General features: G+C 39.0%; 1 protein-coding gene across 1 annotated transcript in view; it reads left to right on the forward strand.

The window, feature by feature from the left end:
- Positions 1-19,969, forward strand: part of ARHGAP6 (Rho GTPase activating protein 6) — a 522,948-nt gene that overhangs the window by 493,170 nt on the left and 9,809 nt on the right. The window contains exon 10 of the mRNA XM_023198723.2: positions 10,213-10,310. Coding sequence (XP_023054491.1) covers positions 10,213-10,310 — 98 coding nt within the window. The remainder of the gene's footprint in view (positions 1-10,212; positions 10,311-19,969) is intronic.

Here is a 19,969-nt window from a genome sequence, read left to right on the forward strand (position 1 = left end):
CTGTGCCTGGGACATGGTAGGAACACAATAAATATTGGTTGAATTAATGAATGACTCAATGGTTGTTCTGTGACATATGATTTCCATATTACCGAGCCTTACTCCTTATACGTATGAAAAGATTTGGGCATGGAGAAATTAAGGATACCTTTCTTGGAGTAAGTTAACTATTAATATAATCATTCTTGATCTCTTTAGAAGGATTATAGTAATCATATATTCAGAAAAATAACAGTGGAGTGGGAGGAAAAGGGACACAAATATCTCAAGCCTTGGTCTATGAAAAGAAACTGACTCTGGAACCAAAAAATTTACTGTCGTCCTGTCCCTGTTATATATTGGCTACATGACCTCATCTTCTTCTGTTTCTATTTCTTTAGTTATCAAATACTAGATTTGAATGAATAATAGCTAAGATCCCTTCTGGTTCTAAAATCTGCATGGTTCTATGCCCTAGCACCGACTTCCCTTCCTTCCTTTTTTAAAGCACAGAAGAAAATTAATCTCTTCACATTTTGGATTCTCTTGGCATATTTGGCAGTTCAGAAACTAGTTGGCTACACCAAGGCTGGTGGTTGGTCAGCAAAGCTGATCTGCATGGGTGGACACAAATGTAATCGTGTATATAGCTATTTTGTTTTGTTTTGTTTGGCTTTTTAAAGAAGTTTTCAGAATTATTATAATTCCAAACAAAGAAGGATGAAGCTAGTCAGGGCCTGATGGTTAAAAGTAGTTAGTTATTGTGCAGTTTCACAGTCCTTGGGTTTAGGAGCTCGGAAAGGGAGGTGTCACTTCTATTAGCATTAGAAAGGGAGACTTGTTAGGAAAGGTAGCTGTGAGCTTTTCCTGGAAGGCAGAACAGACCTGGAGGCAGTGATTCCATAAAATAACTGGTGGAAGGGCTATAGAAGCTCACAGAGGCCTGGCAGGGACCCAAAATTTGTTCTGAGTGTTCTAACGTCCTTCATTTCCTGATGCTGAGACTGCCTCTTCCAAGTGGCCACTCTCTGAGTTAATGGAAAAGGGCAGAAAGAACTTGGCTTCGTCCTGTAATACAGAAGAGGCACCTAGATGCAGAGGTTGACACACAATTTAAGAGTCTGGCTAAGACAGTCTTTTGCATTGGTTGTTTGCTTTTCAGGTACTGGTTTGGAAATCCTTGAGCTGGAAATAGATCATAATAGCAGATATCATGACCACAGGTATCAAAATACGAAGGCAGTGGATTATAATGGTGGTTCTCAAACTTGAGTGTGCAGCAGAGTTGCAAGGAAACTTAGACATTCAGATTCCTAGGATGCACCCCAGAGAGTCAGATTGAGCAGCACTGGGATGGGGCCCAGAAATCTCTACTTTCTAGTGAAGATCTCCACAGAGTTCTGGTAGTTTCCTAACCACACCTTTGGAAACCATATCTTGGGAAACACTGGTATGGTAGAAAGACCATGTGCATTGGAATGAGCTACCAAAATTCAAATCCCTGCTCAGCCACTTATTTGGTATGTAATCTTGGGCCTCCACAGTTAATTTCCCTAGCCAAAAGATGAAACAACGTGACCTAATTTACAGGATTGCTATAAGAATTAGAAATGACATTTTAAGGCACCTAGAACAGAATTAACATACACTAGGCATTAAAAAAAGATCTCTGCTATTATTATTACATTAAGGTGATAAGGTGCCTGCTCTATCAAAGCATGTTTGGGTGTTTTCTTGGAAATCAAGCCCACTCTGCCCACTGTGTATAATGCTGTGACCTGATCCCACACATACACACTCCTAGGCCCTTACTCTGCTCTTCTTTTTATTCCATAGCATTTGTTACCTTTTAACCCACTATATAATTTACTTATTTTTATGCTTATTGAAACCTAATAAAATACAAACCTGATAAAGGCAGAGATTCTTGTTTGTTCTGTTCACTGACATTCACAACAGCTAGAAAGTACATAGCAGAAGATGGGTGCTCAGTAATTATTTGTTGAATAAATACTGCAATTCTGTATTACTAGAAAAAAATGTATTTTTGATGTTTGGATTTTGTCCAGTGTCCATACTGCTTATATTCCCGTACCTTTAAGTCATGACCCTCCACTTCTGATATCAACAACTATTGAAAAACTGGCTAACATAAAATGATACTCTGTGGGAGCACTGGAAATCAAGGATAAGAATCATGAATATCTGGACAAAGTCATTGGTATTATCCTAACCAGAAAGTTCTCACTAACTAAATCATTGATACATGAATTGTTCTGAGAGTTGTTGCTTCTGTAACTAATATTGGGAATTCCAGAGAAAACTCATCATTGCTCTTGGGATTAGTAAGAACTTCAGAGCAAATGGAGAAAACTGTCAGCTTCTTCTAAGGGCTGATATTAAACGATTCTTACTAGGTAGGGCTCCTTCTTAGGAGAGGGGCAAGAAAGAGAAGACACCACCCTTGTAAGCTGATGAAAAGTCCGGAGTGCAGTGGAGACGTGGGAAAGCCAATGTGTTCCCACCCCACTGAGTTGTCAGCCTGAACTGGGGACCAGCTTAGTGCACATGGGAAATTTCAAATGAGCACTACTGGGAGCAAGGGTCAGAGGCTGTGATGAGGATTCCAAGTCAGAAGCCAAACTTTGCTTTGTGTTCTCTTCATTCCCCGATGCAAATCGCATTTTCTTAAAGCCTCTTTGCACGCCAAGTCAAAGAGTCAAGCATTCATCCAGGTCATCAAGCAAGAAACCACCCCTCCCAGTGTATCCACATAATTATATATGATTTCCATTTCCTTTTCTATGTATCACAAATACCACTGTCTATGTGCCAGGGATGGGCTACTCATTACATACATCATTGGCTTGTTTAAATCTCACTACCATTTCAAGAGGAGTAAGCCAAGTTCATTTGCCCAAGTGACGCAGTGACTAAATTAATTATTTCTACAGCATGATGCCTCCTCACACAAAAGAAGAGGCACTTTGATGTGGCATCTCAGATATGGAGTCCATTTGTGGGGAAAGAATAAGAAAATATATTTCAGCCAATCTGAAAATGAGGAATGAAGACCTTTAACAGCAGTAATACTGCTGGACTAATAGCACCCCTGATATTCAGGCCAGCAGATGGCTTCAAGAGCCAGCAAGTGTTCCTGCTATAGCCTGCTCACTTTGGCCCTGTCTGCAAAGACAGAACATGTGTACTGTTGGTGTTCCACAAAGGTGGAAGGAAGCAGAAGTAAATTATTCCTGAACCTTTTCCACTTCCTTTAACCTGTTGCCATGGAGCAAAGACTGCTTTCTTTCATCTTTGCTTAAATTATCCTCCAACATCATTCCAGGAGCCCTGGACTCTTCCACTGTATTTGTTCACTAATGTACCTAAATTGCCAAAACATGCTGCCTGGCATGTATCAAGCACTTGAGAAATATTTGCCAATGTAATGCATCTTGACCCTCCTGTGCACCCAGATCCCCTTGAATTATTAAACCACCTGTCACAACAGAGCCATGCCAAAGGTTCTAAGCTGGGCCTGTCCTTGTTTGAGCTTTTGCTCCCATAAACAGCCAGAGTGATTTCTTTTAGTGTGTTTGTTAACTACAAAATGCCATCATGATTTCCAGTGATATTTACTTTTGCTGGGTTTTAAATACCAAAGCATCTTTCTTGGTCAAGTGCAAAGTGGTGGATTGGTGTGGACCACCCAGTGACAAGTGCAGTAGGGCTGGGTCCTGGGAATAGCTCTTCAAAAAGCCCTTAATGGTTTATTGTGGTGACTTAGTAAATGGAGAAAACTCATACCATTTTTCTCTCTCAGTGGTTTATGGAATAAACTATCTCATAGCAATCATACCCTAGGCAATAATTCGAGGTTTCATTTTTAAGTTGATCGGGTAGATTTTAATTGTGACAGTTTTATTCTTTCATATGTGCAGTGTTTACATTTTTTTCTCTGAAGCTAGAGAGGCCAAAGTTCTTTTGATTATTTTGGAATAGCATTATGCTTTAAAGGAACTCATTAAAATCTAAGGAGCTGAGTCTCCAGATAAACACGACCATAAATGGTACCCTTAGAAAATATCTAGAATTGTTACATGGTTGACTAAAGCCCAGTAGAGATTTTGATGTGAAACAATGAATTATAAATGAAGAATCACTTTGGGCTGGGTTTTGTTTCTTCTTTTTAACATGCAGAATTGCTTGATTTTTTAAAAAATGTAATATGTCTTTCACTACCCTTCTCCTTAGTTCCCATTTTGCTGCATACAAAAATTCCAGAAGCAGAAAATGAAAACGTTGTTTAATTATTGAGCTATCTTTTTCAAAAAGTTTGGGAGTTTTTGTATTGATAAGAAAAATAGCTTAAGAACTTAGAAAAATTCTGATGATAATCAGTTGGGAAAGAAAATTTATTTTCCCACTCTAGAAATGAATAGCAAGAAGACTGTGCTGCAGCATGGTACTGGTACCACTGATAAGTAGAGAGAAACATCTAGACAAGGGTAACATAACACATGCAGACCATAATCCTGGGTGATTTTAGATTATTATTATTCTTAGCCATTTCAGCAACATTCACTGCACATCCATTGGGTAGAAATCACCACCCTAGCTTGTATTCTGAAAGAGCATAAAATTGAGCAAGTGACAGTGTGTAAGTGAATGAGTGGGTGAGGGTCATAGAAGTGCAGGTAAGAGCTTCCAGAGAGGAAAGAGTAGGAAGGCAAAGTTAGAGGAGGAAAATGAGACATCATTTAGGAAACATTTGACTGGCAAGGAGAACAATAGTCAACTGCAAATGACTTTTGACATCAGCATTTATTATGTGACACAGTAAATATAGGGGGGCACAGTTTCAGCAGCTCGGTAGCACTTTGCTCTCTCTGCCATCTTCAGCTGCAAAATGGCTACAGTTGATAACAGCATCTCTTCCAGCCATCATTGCATTAATTAATGAAGAGATGATGTTTCTTATCATGCACCCATTTTCAATAGGGAAGATAACCTTTTCCAGAAGCTCCTATATGCCCCCTTCAGGTACCAGCATGTGCATACACGATCTTGCCCTAGCTTTGAGGGAGGCTAGCTGACAGAAAACTACAAATTTCTGAGCTTGTTTCAGTTCTGGGTAAACAAATCAGATAATCTCTGCCTTCAGGAAACTTACCTTCTACTGATGTGAATGGTGGGAAGATTCAAGGTCTAGCAAAAGGAACTGGAAGGGGGAGGCTACACAGAGTCTGGCTTCAAGACCATTGCAGTTGAAGGGCCAAGAGGTCATAGGCTGTAACTCTAGAAATTCAGAGGGCGATTGGAAGCAGAGACATAGCAAGAGAAAATCCTATAACTGAGTTACCCAAAAGAAGTGTTAAGTAAAAGATAAGAGAGTACTTCTTCTCTGAGAGCAAATGGATGACTGTTAATAAAAACTAATAATAATTGCAGAACAAATATTGTCCATCTCCATGTTATCTGCTTTTATTTTTTCAAGTGTTTAACTTATTTCATCTATTTCTAATAAAACATTTTACTACTATATCTCTTTGCAATTGGTAATCTATTTTCAATTTTTTTTGGCGCTTTTGATTCCCGTAACACCCCTATTAAGGAAAATGAATATGCATATGTTTTCAGATGTGGGAACAGAATCCTAAAGAAGGTGATTGACGTGTCTAAGTAATAATTTTAAACAGCAGAGCCCAAACTGGATTTCAGGGGCTGTTGCCTCAGTCAGCCTTTTTTACAGCATCCTAATTCCTGAAAAGTTATGCTTAAGTCAGTGGTCTACCTAGATATTTCTTTCTTACTTATTTCAAGCTGCTGTTTCCTATTAGTTTATTCACTTGACTTTTGTTTCTCCATTAAGTACCTAAATTAATAGAGAAACAAATGTTCATCCAATTTAACTGAGCCAGTAGTTTGACATTTTTATTAAATGTTAGGAAATGAAATGTGCAGTTATAGCCAAAGATTAGAGGAATTATAGGAAAACAGTACTGGGTGCTGTTGTATGAACATTAAAAAATCAGTTGCAGGCATCATTTCAAATTTCTTACCTCATTTTCCCACTGACCCCAATTTTCTGAATCATTCCTTCATGTTTTAAAATGTGGTTTAAACACATAAATTTTGAAGCTGCCTTAAATCATTATGTAACAAAATGGATTATACATAAATTAACTAATGAATTATATACACTGTAGTTTTGCATAATACATAGGAAAATACTATTTGCCTTCCTGTAATACATGGATCTAAATTTTTAAACTATATCTTTTTTATGTATTTGTAAATAGTGTCTCCAAGCCAAAATGGTACCATGGGCCTTTTTAAAGGAAACTATAGACAGATTTATAACTGTGACCCTTCCTATTTGCATTTGTTACCAAGTAAGAGTCACGTATGCTACATAAAATAGACCTCAATAATTATGATTGGTCGCCTAGTTGAATGAGGAAAACCTCTGAATTGCAAACTAGCTTAACAAAAATTTATGGAAAGTTATTTTTTAAGTAATGATACTTCTGAAACCTATTCTAATAATGCATCCAAGTTGATAATTTATCTTAGACATACTACATACTCTCAAAGAATTAATATTGTCATGGTTGCACCACTCTGAAGGGCTTGTACTCTAATTGTTTATTCTTTAATTAAATCCAAACGGGAATGGATTAGTGCTTGGAGTGAAATTTTTTATTACATGTCTAAGCCTAGCAAATTTTAAATTAAACTAACTGGATGAAAATGCAAGTACTTTTCCTAATTTGTTTATGGAAGTGTCTTCTAAAAAAGAGATTGGGACATATATTTTTGTCCTATATTATTTTTTGCTTTGCTGTTCATTAAAAAAATATGAGTTCTCTTTCTTCTCATTTTCACCCTGTAGGTGTTACGTTTTAAAAAACTGTTATAATAGCACATGGCTGTTGGATGATGATCTTTGAAAAAAAAAAACAGTAAAAATGATGTCTTCCTGTTTAATTTATACAGTAAGAGAATAATCTCACCCTTGACCTAAATATCCTGTCATTTCCCTTCTCCCCATTTTCATTCCCAGGCCACTGCAGCTGGTCACAAGGTTTTAAATACCATCTATATGTGTCTCTTAAATGTCTAAGTTCAACCTAGACTTCTCCTATGAACTCGGAATCCTTATTGCCAACTATCTACAAGATATCTCCTTCATTTGGATGTCTCGCAGACCTCTAAACATTATCATATCAAAACCACACTCCAAAACTTGACCCCCAACCTTCTCCTCCTGCAGCTTCTCCAAACCAGTCAACAGCAACTCCATCTTTCTAGTTGCCTAGGCCCCAAGCATTGAGGTCATCTTTTCTTCTCCCTCTCCTTCTCTCTCTCTCTCCATCCAATAAATTAATGCTATCACCTCTATCCTCACTATGTCCATGGTGGAAATATTTCTCATCACCTCACCGTCCTGGTTCAGGACCCATCATCTTATCTGGATAGATCAGCAGCACCTCTCTGCTCTCCTTGCTTTATCTCTGGCTCCATGCATTCTACTCTCAACTCAGCAGCCAGAGTGATGCTGCTTCATGTTAGTCATCTGTTCAAAATCTCCAGTGGATCCCCACCCACTGTAAGTAAGAGCAGAAGTCCTTATCATGATCCATAAGACTTCATGACATCTGGTCCTGGCCCCATGACTCCTTCCTACCATCTGCCTCCTTTCCTACTCTCTTCCAGCCTCACAGGCCTCCTCATCACTCTTGACTCAAGACCTTTATCATTGGCTTTCTTTTCCTTCCTTCTACCTAGAATGATTTTCTCCAACTCCTTCATCAATTTCAGTTTTCTGCTAAAATGTCAGCTTCTCTGGGACTGACAATCCTATTTAAAACTGCATCTTCCCAAGCATTTCTCATTGCCCTTCTTTGCTTTGTGTTTCTCTGTGTTTTTCTTGTATGTTTGTTTAATGCCCGTCTTTCCACATTTGTTATCATCTTCATGAAGACAAGAATTCTTGTCTGCTTGGTTTGTAACTGAAATCCCAGCATCCAGTACCTGGCACTCAGGAAGCATTCACTCAACATTCATGCAATGAATGAAAGGAAGGGAGGGAAAAGAAGACCTGAGGGAGAAGCACAGTGGTGCTGAAGTAGAGCTTGTGTGGAACAACTGCTAGGGGAGAAGATGGGAAAGACAGATTGAGGAGAGCAAGCAAGTGGATGGCTTCAGCCATGGGAATAAAAAGAGTTTCCAGTAAGTGAGTGTCTTGACCACGGCATTCTGACAACCACGTAGAGAAGAAATGTGATGCACATGTTAAGGAAATAGCACACAAATTTGCAAGCTGTTGTATCAAAGGTTCATCAAGTATGTATTTTTCTTTGCAATGAAAAACTCAAACTAGCTGAAGTAATTTGAAGGCTCACATAGCTGAACAATCCACAAGCAAATATGGCTTCAGACATAGCTTGTCCCAGGATTCAGATGATATCAAGACATCCCTTTTATCTCTATTTCTTGGTATTGTTTGCTCAATTGTCAGCACAATCAGCTGGCCTCATATGGGTACAGGTCCTGTATCCTCTCTTAGAAGTCTCAGGGGAAACCTCCAGGCTTTTCATTGCCTCTAATGGAGTCACATGCCCATTGCTCAGGCAACTATGATGATCTGGGAATGGAATGCTCAATAGACTTAGACTAGGATACACACTTCACCCTCGAGCTAAGGGTTGGGTAGAAGTTGGTTTTCCAGAGGGAACGTGGTGTATAACTGTTATAAGAGGAGGGAAATGGAGACTTTTAATGATGAACAGATGACCACTACAAAGGGCTAATGAGGGCTTGAACTTGGGTCACTGCAGTTGAAATGAAAAAGGGAGAAAAGAAGTAACAGAGATGACGTCTAGTAGGCCTCCTGGCTCTGAATGGAGAGAGGATGCAGAGAAACTTTAGTACAATTCTGAGATCTTGAGCTTGTGTGATGAGAAGTTGGCAATGTCATTAATGAAGGTTCACAATGAAGTAGGAGGAACAGACTTATAAGAGACAGAACGCCTTTCCTTGCTTTCTCATCCCTGTTTTTATTAATAAAATTGTTTCCAGATTCTCAGAGCCCAAGAACCATAGAGTTCTGCAAGAGGCAAGAAGCGAATTCTTCCACCAACCACTTATTTTCAAAAGACTTGTCCCTGCAGTTTTAAAAACTCTTCTCTCTGAGCTCATGTGTGAGAGAATCAGACTGAAATTTTATTTTCTCTCAATAGTTTGAGTTTCCTTTGGTTGAGCTATCAGCTTCTATGGAATAAGAAACCACAAGTCAGAGCTGGGTTCAATCATCTCTTATAGATCATTTCCACACAGATGACTTAGGGTTGTGAGGCCATCTTCTAATGTACTGTGGATGGATTAGGCTTAGAGAAACATATGATGCTCATCTATAGAACTCTACTGAATGCCTAACAAATTACAAAGTTAGAAACTTTTCATCATTGATGGACCTGGTGCAAGAAAGGAGTAAAAGCAGGCACCGAATAACAAAGTGACATATGCAAATGTAGTAGCCAGCAATTTTTTGAGTATTTACCATTGACCAAGTACTGTTTTAAACTCTCAACATATAATAAGTCATTTAATCACCATAGCAATGCTTCGTGGTGACTACTATTGTTATCCCTATTTTACATGTGAGGAAACTGAGATCTAGGAAGATCCTTGTTGATGTACCTTGTCAAGGTTCCCACAGCTAGTGACTGGTGTGGCTAAGATTCAAACCCAAGCAGTCTGGCTCAAGGGCCTGCCTTCTTAATAAACTGATCATATATTCCAGAACTGCCCAATACAGTCATCATTTCTGCCTGCTGTCTTGGCATAATTATAAATGTGAACTCTAGAAAGTGTCCCCATTTGGGCAATAAATTATGGACACTATTTCTCTGAACCATGATATTTTCCTTATTCAAAACCAAGAAAATCTAGCCTGAGCAATAAAGGCATCCAAGTGGTTCAGTTGTATCTCCAGGCATATGAGGGGTGACATTTTGGATTGAATATGACTATTTGGTAATCATCCAGTTGGTCCTAAGAATTAAAGCAGCTGCATGGGTTGGCATAGCTTTGGTTTTAACCAGCATATCACTCTGCTCTCTTGCAACTTTTAAGGCTCTGTTTTATGCTACAGTAAAGTTGTCAATGACCATATTTTGCCTATTTCGGGAATAGTTTTATTTATGTCTCAACATTTGGCTTCTTCAGGTTCCCCCAGATCTCCAGAACGAAGTGCTGATCAGCCTGTTAGAGACCGATCCTGATGTCGTGGACTATTTACTCAGAAGAAAGGCTTCCCAGTCATCGTGAGTATTCCAGTGTTGCATCTTCTAAAGCCTCATTGGAGATTTCTATTTCTATTTCTGAGAAATTGGAAAGGTTCACACAACTACATGCAGGGTGACCTGAAGTGGAATTTTGGCAAGTTTTTGACAATTCTGATCAGTCCATCTAACCAGAAAATGCTTCAGTCCCATCAATCCACTTACCAAATTAGAAACCACATTACAAGATTTTTCTGTTTCATTTTCAGCTTTCTCTAGCCTCTCAGGGTCTTTTTGACTTCATTTACAGGGAAAAAGCACTAAATTACTGGCAAGGGACTATAATGCACGTCAATGATTCTACTTCTAGAATGCTGATAAGCATGCGTAGGGGCCCTTAAGGCTGTGCCTGGATGCATCTTGCTTGTGCAGCTTTACCAGTGGGATTAACCCATTATCAAACCACAAGACAGACCTTAGCTGAGGCCTAGGTGCCCATTTGAAATTAGAGGTGTGCACCCTCTTAGCTCTCCCATTTTTTATAGCTAGTATTATTTTGATAAAAATGCACATGGGTTTCTACATGCACTTATGTTTGCAATTAGTAAAATGCAAGCCATGCTGCAGGCTATGGCTTGTTGCCATTTTTGCTCCCAAAGGAGGAGTGCAGAGTTTTTGTATTAGTCAGATTTCATGGTTACTTCCAATCTTTGCTGCAGAAGCAGAGGGTGTGGGGACGCTGAGCATTTGGCATACCAGTTAAGGGCATAATATAGCATCATTAACCAGGAGTAGTATTACTACCATGACACCAAACCATAAATTTGTGACAGGAAAAGTTTTTGCTATGCTCTTATAAAATTATCACTTTTGTTATACTTTTAATCTACTAAATTTCAGCAATTCTAAGACATGTTTCTCCCATGCCCTATCATCTCTGAAATTGAGACTAATCTTATAACCAATGACAAGCTCCTAACGTAATCCTGTACCTGTAATCCCAGCACTTTGGGAGGCCAAGGTGGGCAGATCGCCTGGGGTCAGGAGTTCGAGACCAACCTGGCCAACATGGCTAAACCCCGTCTCTACTAAAACTACAAAAATTAGCCAGGTATGGTGACAGGCACCTGTAATCCCAGCTACTCGTGAGGCTGAGATGGGAGAATCGCTTGAACTCGGGAGGCAGAAGTTGCAGTGAGCCGAGATTGCACCACTGCACTCCAGCCTGGGCGACAGAGTGAGATTCCGTCTCATAATAAATAAATAAATAAATAAACAAACAAACAAATAAATAAAATAATGGCATGTCTTAATTGATGGTGTCTTATAAACAGTAACACATGTTAATGTATTCCTGTATATTGGTGTTGAACTTGATAAATTAATTTTCACTTATGATTATTTCAGATACTTAAAAAGTTATATTATTTAGAGAAATTGGTGAAAAGGAATTCCATGTTGTTCAACCTCCTTGTTTCCCAGGTCATTACAATGATAGCACAACTAAATTCAGCTTCACTCCATTTCCAGCTTAGCAGGGAAGACCTTTTAATTGGATTATCCTTTCAGATGTACTTTAAAAAATCTATGTCTGGGCCATTCATTATCAGGCCAAATTCTGATTCAAATAGGACCAAATTCTGTTGAAAGTAAGGCCTGAATTCAAGCCCCAAAAGCCATGAGTGAATAAAATTATATTCAAATTGTGTAGATGAGCTAGTATTTTATGGTCTTGCTTTTCAGATCAGAGAATTAGGCTTACACCTAAATTTGTTACAGATTTCTAACCGTCATCAAGGTATAAGTCTTAATTTATATTAACAAATGGCTTTTCTTTTCAGCAGATCACGCACCACCATAATTTTAATAAACTCATTTATTTCCCTCCCTTGTACAGAAAACAGACATGGTGGCATTTCTATTTATAAGCCCCTCATTAAACTGTACTTATAACCTATGGTTGGTAGTATATGGGAAAGCTACAAACTACACACTTTTGAAGAAAATCACTGATTTTTGCCTGGCCAAATTTCTGCTTTTGTGTGGCATTATTAGATAGATAAATACTATACTTTAAAGAACAGTTGATAGAAGTTATTTTTACATGGTTTTCAAATATGCTCTTTGAATATAAATGCCATGGTAAAAAAGTGAACCTTTCTTTCTCTTCTATTAGGAAAAGGAAGAAGCACACATATTAAGCCCATCCCAAGCTGTACAATTGTCCAGCCCCTTCTGTTCCCTATCCGTAAGAGTAAGAAGTAGAATTGTAAGGTGTAGGTAAGCAGACCCTAGACCAAGATTTTAGGTGAGTGTCAGGGCTTCCAAGAAAAGAAGAGTGAGCCCATAGAAGCTCTGTGTATGTCAGAGACTAGCATTATCAGTGAACAGAAAACACTGGGGGAAGACTTACTTAGGAGAAGAAAATGTTTGGTTTTTGTTTGTGTTCCTCTAGGTACAGGACAAGGAACAGCCGAGAAGGCAGAGAATGATGTCATGAAGTAAAAATGCATATGTTAATAAAGAAATGAATGTTTACTTTTAGTGATCTTTTGAGGCTTGAGAGTGCTACCTCTCCAGCTGTAGTTGCCTTTTTTTTTTTTTTTTTTTTTTTTTTGAGATCGAGTCTTGCTCTGTCACCCAGGCTGGAGTACAGTGGCACAATCTCAGCTCACTGCAATCCCCACCTCCCGGGTTCAAACAATTCTCCTGCCTCAGCCTCCCAAGTAGCTGGGATTACAGGTGCATGCCACCACACCTGGCTATTTTTTGTATTTTTAGTAGAGACAGGGTTTCACTATGTTGGCCAGACTGGTCTCAAACTCCTGACCTTGTGATCCACCCACCTCAGCCTCCCAAAGTAGGTGATCTTTTTGTGCTTTAAACTCACTCACTCATGCTTCCCAAACTTTACTATGCGTAGGTATCACCAGATCTTGTTAAAATGCTCTTTCTGAATCAGTGGGACTCGGGGAGGTAGTCTATGAACCCGAATTTCTAACAAGCTCCCAAGTGATGCTGATACTACTGGTCCATGATCCACACTTTGAGTTTTAAAAGCTTAAAATATCAAAGTGTATTCTTGCCTTTAGGAGCTTTCAGACTTGTTGGAGGAGGCCTCCAAGGGCGGAATGCAAAACAGTAGGTGCTGGCCCACTGGCTCTCAGACTCACCAGCCCCTTAGAATCACCTGGGAGCTTGAAGAACAACTATGCCTGGGCCACCCCTCAGAGATTCTGGTTCATTTTTATGCACTGCAATCTGGACATTGGGATTTTTTAAAGTCTCTTGCATGATTCTAATGAGCAATCAGGGTTAAGAACCTCTAGCTTAGATCCACCACATTGGATATCACAAATTTAGTATCACATGGGAGTTTGAGCTGGGTGGTTTTTGATATTAAAAAGGCATCCTTGTGTTGACAAAGGAAGGGAACCAATGCTCCAGACCATGAATCCACTTGGAGTTTGGAGAAGGGAAAGAGGTGTGATTTGAAGTCTCAGAGATGGCTTCTGGGAAGAGGAAGGATTTGCAGTGAACTTTGAAGACTGTGGAGGATATAAACAGGCCTGGATATTTGGGAAGCTCGCACCAGGACCTGGACATAACAGTAAATATGTTGGCTAGCTGGGGGCACAATAAAGAGGCTGGCCAGCACTGAAGGTAGAAGCCCTTAAATGGCAGGCTGAGGGGTGGTGCTTAAGTCAAGAAGCAGTGACAATAGATTACTGTAAAGCTAAATTATAGTAAATTACAGTACTCTAAACTGCCAGATGGTGCTGACTGCATTGGCAAGTCAATTATCCATCAGTAACACATGTTTGTGTAGTCAGTTATCTGTCAATAACACATGCTTGTGTAGTCTAATAGACTGGTTACCATTTCAGATCCAGAGCCAGATTGCCTAAGTTTGAATTCCATTTCTATTGCTATTAGATATGTGGTCTATTAGTTAAGAGTTAATATCTGTTAATATATAGATAGATCTCTCTTTCTCTAGTTTCCTCATCTGTAAACTAGAGATAAAAAGTAGCACCAACTTAAATACAGAATTATGCTCTTAGAATATAGTCTGGCTTATAATAAACATCCTCAATTTGTTCATTTACAACTACTTACCAAAGGCTTGGCCATCACTAGATTCTACTTTGGTTTTCATGAGATAGCAACCTTCCAGGCAATATGACACAAGAGAGAACCCATTCACTTTAAGTTATAGCATTGTGTCTAAAAGCAAACACTATGTTTGCTTCTAACCCTTTGATTTTTTTTTTTTTTTTTTTTTCCTGAAGCTTCTGTTCTCTGCCACCAGTTCACGTACCTAAATAAAGCTTTACATTCCTGTGAGGCCAAGTGGAAACTGCACAAGATTTTATTTGGAGGAGAAAAGAAACAAGTTTTCAAAAGAGTGTAAAACCAAGAACAAGAAAATATTATAATTTCTGTTTTGAAAGAGCAAACGTTTAGTGATATTTGGGAACGTAATGTTTTGTTTTGATTTGGATTTTTCACTTCTTTATGCAACATCGGTATTGGAGGAGTTAAAGGATAATTCCTTGTTTTTTCTCATGCTTGTCTGATTAAATGTTTGACTTCAACCAAAATGGGATGCCAGAGGGAGATTAGAAGAGATTTTTATGACTGAGAATGCAAGACCAGGAGTTTGTGACCAGCCTGGTCACCATAGCAAGACCCCAGCTCTACTAAAGAAAAATTTTAAAATTATCTGGGCATGGTGGCTCATTCCTGTACTCCCAGCTACTCGGGAGGATGAGGCGGGGGGATCACCTGAGCCCAGGGTTTTGTGGCTGCAGTGAGCCAAGATTATGCCACTGCTCTCCAACCTGGGCAACAGAGTAAGACCTTGTCTCTAGAAAAAAAGAAGAAGAAGAAGATAGCAAGACTTTGATTTAAAAATATATATACTTGTCAGGTATATTTATTAGCATTATATATGCTCTTTTCTTCAAAGGTACTTAAAATAGTTCCCCTGCCCTTTGATTTAAGGATGTGAGGAAATAGGGAATGAGAATGGAAGGTTAATCAAACAGGACAGGATATGTTGAACCTGAGTATTTGCAACAGAACAAAGGAATCACAGTAGGACTGGGACTTAGTGACAGGCAAGTGAGACACTTGCCTAGACACAGAATTTAAGGGAATGCTGGAAAACTTAGTCACTAAAATTGATTATATTGCAATGTAATATTTTTTAAAAATCCAAGCTAATGCCAAAAATGTTTGATGAAGAAAATATCAAAATTTTAAAAAGACTAGCCATGCTTAGTCCTAGAACCTGAAACAAAAGGTAAAATATGTGCTGCTGCATTAAATGGAAGCAACTCATAAGTCATATTTATTTTTTGAGACGGGTCTCGCTCTGTCAACCGCCTGGGTGCAAGTGATCTTCCTGCCTCAGCTCCCAAAGCAAGATTTTCAAAATCTGCTTTGTTTATCTTGGTTCCAACTGAGAGAATTGCTATGTTTGACAGTTTCTCTTGATCAAGTGACAGTTTTAACTAAATTAACCTGAAATAAAATAAGGAAATTCTGTTTGGGCATAAATAAAACATTTAAATTTAACATAAATGTTATAGGTTCGAATGTTTTTCAATTTTTTCAACTGCTTTCATGTTCTGGGGAAAAAAATTATACATAAAACCATGTATATAGAGGTACACAGTTTTCTTTTGCCTGAGGCATCTCGGGCCCCTAAGTTCCACATAAGGGATGCTTTGTAGAACTAAGCATGATTAATGTGAAAATCCCCCATAAATCCGGAGCTTAGGAGAACTCAGCAGAGCTCAGATCATCTGTGACACAGTAACTAGTTTCAATAACAAGTCTTGTAATTTTTAAATATAGGCTTGAGGAAACATATAAAGATTTACTCTTATTCTCTCAAACCTCAGGGGCTACACAGAAATAGAATATTAATTAAATAAGGCCAAATAAAGTATCTTCCCTTCTATACTCTGGAAACGAGATCAAAATAGAACAAATTTAACTGCATTTGGAGAGAAGGCAGATATGGATGAACTAAACTCAGGTATATATATTTAAATTTCATTGTGGTTAATTCTGTTAGTGGCCTTCACAAAGTTTGTACTGAAAAAAATTAAATTAAAACTTTTTTTAAATAGCAGAACTGGTGACTAGTGTATCAAGAGCATGGTTGAAGATCTGTACTAGTCTGAAAATAAAATAAAATTTCAGTACTGAAAAATAATTGTGTTGTTTAGCTAGCTGTTCATCCTATTGAGTGACAAATCTGCCTTCTTCATTCTGGGGGAGTATTAGGCTTTCTTCTAATTTAAAGGTATCACATTTAACTTACCAAATAAATATCACATAGATCATTTATTTTAATCTTTCAAAGCTCGTCATTAAAAATATCTTCTTTCACAAATCCATGGAGTGTTATGTGACAGATTATAATTTTTGTTTTTCTTTTACTAGGATTTTTCAAATCAGAAAGGGTTTCAGGAAATTTTCAGACAAGAAATCTGACTTTACCAGTACATTGTAACAGCAAAGAGTCCTATTGAGTGGTGCTAGCTGTTGGCCTCAATACCCTGGAAATTATGAAGCATTAACTGCCCCTGCCCCCCTGCCCCCCTGCCCCAACATACACACTCCATTCAAGAAAGCCTTTCCAGCCAGATAGTTTTAGAAAAAGCTTATGTGGAATAGAGAATTCCATGATGAAAAATTCCAAAATGTGTGCATATATGCCTTCTATGGAAAGGCATTCAAGATGGAGGGAGAATTTATCACATCACCCCTTCCTTCCTCACACCTTTACTGTGATTCACGGCTTCCTTATAAATTTGCAGAATGTTAATTTGAAGATGTTTTTATCAGGCCCTCTGTAAATAATGAAGACAACACTGTCTTATCTTCACCTGTCATAAGTGCTCCATATGCCAGAAATATTAGGAGGGAATTAATAAGGACTACAAATGAGGGGACAAATTTCACCAAAGCCTTATGCCCAGGGTGTTAACTTCATCATCCAGTGGGGAGTTTAAAGCCATGTCAGTTCTTCTTTGAAGTGGAGCGCCTTTATCCCTAGCAATCTGTGTAAGGGAGGCTTTGTAGAACTGATGGTGATTAATGTGCACATTCTTCGTGATTCCAAAGCTGCTCCAGCAGTGGATTCCTTTCCCAGTTTCACTGATACAATCCAAGATGGATGATACAATGCTTTCAGTTCCAACAGACTGGAACTTATCAGTCAAATGATTAAGCCAAGGATGAAGCCAACACACATTTGAAATCTCCACAGTTCTTGCTGGGGCAGCTCAGCAAGGTGCTGGGCGGGCCCCATCCGGTGATTGAACCGGAGTTTTCCATTTGTCCCCAGAACAAGTTCTGTGCTTCCGGCTGCAGTGCAGGCCTGCCCACAGTACCCTGCCAGCATGTTTACGCCCTGACCTGGAGGGACCAGCTAAGGGTGAGAATGTGACTCGCTCTCCATGCCCATCCTTGCTTGTCTGGTTAGCTGAGATTGGCCATGCATGCTGTAGATGGTCCTGGGGTTTGGGGCTCTAACGGGGAAACCCTCCGTGCATGGAGGCAAACCCATGTAGACTGGTGACCTGTCCACCCAACTTCAATCCATGATGCTCTGAGACTGGAAAGAGAAGCCACTAGGCACTTTTGGATGCCAACTCATGTCAACTGGCAACCCATCCACCCAACATTCTGAACCTCAATCCATCAAATGTCACATCATTATGAGTCAGCTCTGGGGGCTTCTTGAGTGGGCATTACCTTCCTACAAACCAGCTCCAATTGGCAGCACTCTAATTTCTGAACACTGGTGGAGAAATGAGTCCAGGAGGAGGTGTTTTAGTGATTTTCCACAGGACACTCAGTGTCAAATCTAGAAAATCATACCATCTTTTGGGTATGTCCGAAAAATGAGATAAGCAACCGCAATGTCTTCTCTCAGATTTGACTCCAGGATAATCCAACACTAAGAAGAGAGTTTTGAGTTCAGTGTCCCAAATAAAGGCATTAAAATACTCATGTATCTATTTACATGAAATATTTACTCTGATCAGTGACTCTTATCAGGCACCCTGGTCCTGGCAGACAACCACTTCTCTGACAGTTGTAGCCTGGAAGGGGGTTTTTCTTTCTTTTCTCACTTTTATCTCTAGGTTTCAGGGCCAGAGAAATTTCCTTTCCTATATACTTTTACCATCCACATTTCCACTACACTACACCTGGATTTATTCACACCCTGTCTTCTTGCAGAATTTCTGGATTACAAGAATTTGTTTTTTGATTTGTGATTTTTATATGGAAAATCTTACAGAACTTTATAGATTTTACCTGATTTATACATTTGACAAGCTGCTTTTACAATAGCTTCCATAAACTTAGAAATGTTTCAGAAACTGGGATAGAATAGAAAGATTTAGAAGTAGAAAATGGAAAATGGACAGACACAGGAAGTATAGGTGTGTAATGAAGGTGTCCACAATGACTGGATGCCCAGCTCCCATTACAGGACAAATGGGCTCTGAAAGGCCCTCACATTACTGCTTCCAGGTCTCTGGAAATTTCTCCAGACTCCAGCCTCCACTCTGCAATCCTACTCTCTCCCTCTGTTCTGTGTCTTTACTTCCAATTGCATTGCCTAAGTGGGTGTATGTATATATGCATGTATATATCGTTGCATGTATGTGTATATGTAATATGTCTCTGTGTATGCGTGTACATATCTGTCATATTTATGTGCGTGTGTATATACATGTGTATGAATATGTATATGTGTGCATAGGTCTATGCATATATATGTATGTGTGTGTTTATGTCTGAATATGTGTATGTATGTGCGTGTGTGTTATGTATATATGTGTGTTGGGTATGTATGTATATATGTGTATGTGTACATGTGTTGATCCTGGATTTGCTTCTGACAGATATAAAACAATAGAATGACACTACTTTATTTTTTAATCTATGAACTGCCTATGTTGTTATGAGAGTCCTGAGGAATGAATAAAACAGTTTTTTTCTTTTTAATCGGTGGGCTTTCATGTGAGAAGATAATTCTTGGTCATAGGTTCTTAGGCAAATTTGGCTGCCACTTCCTGACCTCTGCTAAGACAATAAAATGATAGAGAAATATTTTAAACATTTTAAAAGGCCATTAACTCTAAGTAAGAAAGAGCATTTTACTACTGATTTGTAATAATGTTGAACACTATTTACCAAATAAATTCTAGAAGGATCCCAACCCTAACTGCCTCTGCTGCTAGAGAGCATGGTATTCAGCATTCAGTCAGCTCCTTGTTTCTTTCAATCCCAGACTCAGGTCAGGAAAAAGAAGAGTTGTTAACAGTAGCTTACTACAGTGCCTGCCACATAATTAACTCTGTATAAATATTAACTTTTACTCTCCTCACAGGCCAAGGGGATAGTTCACATAAGTATATTTCCCAAACTGCTTGCCATGTGTATTCATGCTGTATCTCCTCCCATGGCTGGGATACACTGGGGGGTGGGGAAACTTTGAAAAGAAGACATCATCTCTCATTGGATGTCCCCTCTGTCTGTGTACCTGGCTGTGCCCCTAGCCATCCCAAGGAGGTTCAGAGCCTGTGTCTACTGTGAGACACCTCATCTACCTCTACCTCCAGGGATTCGCTTCAGTCACCCCCGCTGTTTCCTCCCTGATAGAGGGC

The sequence above is a fragment of the Piliocolobus tephrosceles genome, chromosome Y (genome assembly GCF_002776525.5).
Source record: "Piliocolobus tephrosceles isolate RC106 chromosome Y, ASM277652v3, whole genome shotgun sequence".
NCBI classification, from domain to species: domain Eukaryota; kingdom Metazoa; phylum Chordata; class Mammalia; order Primates; family Cercopithecidae; genus Piliocolobus; species Piliocolobus tephrosceles.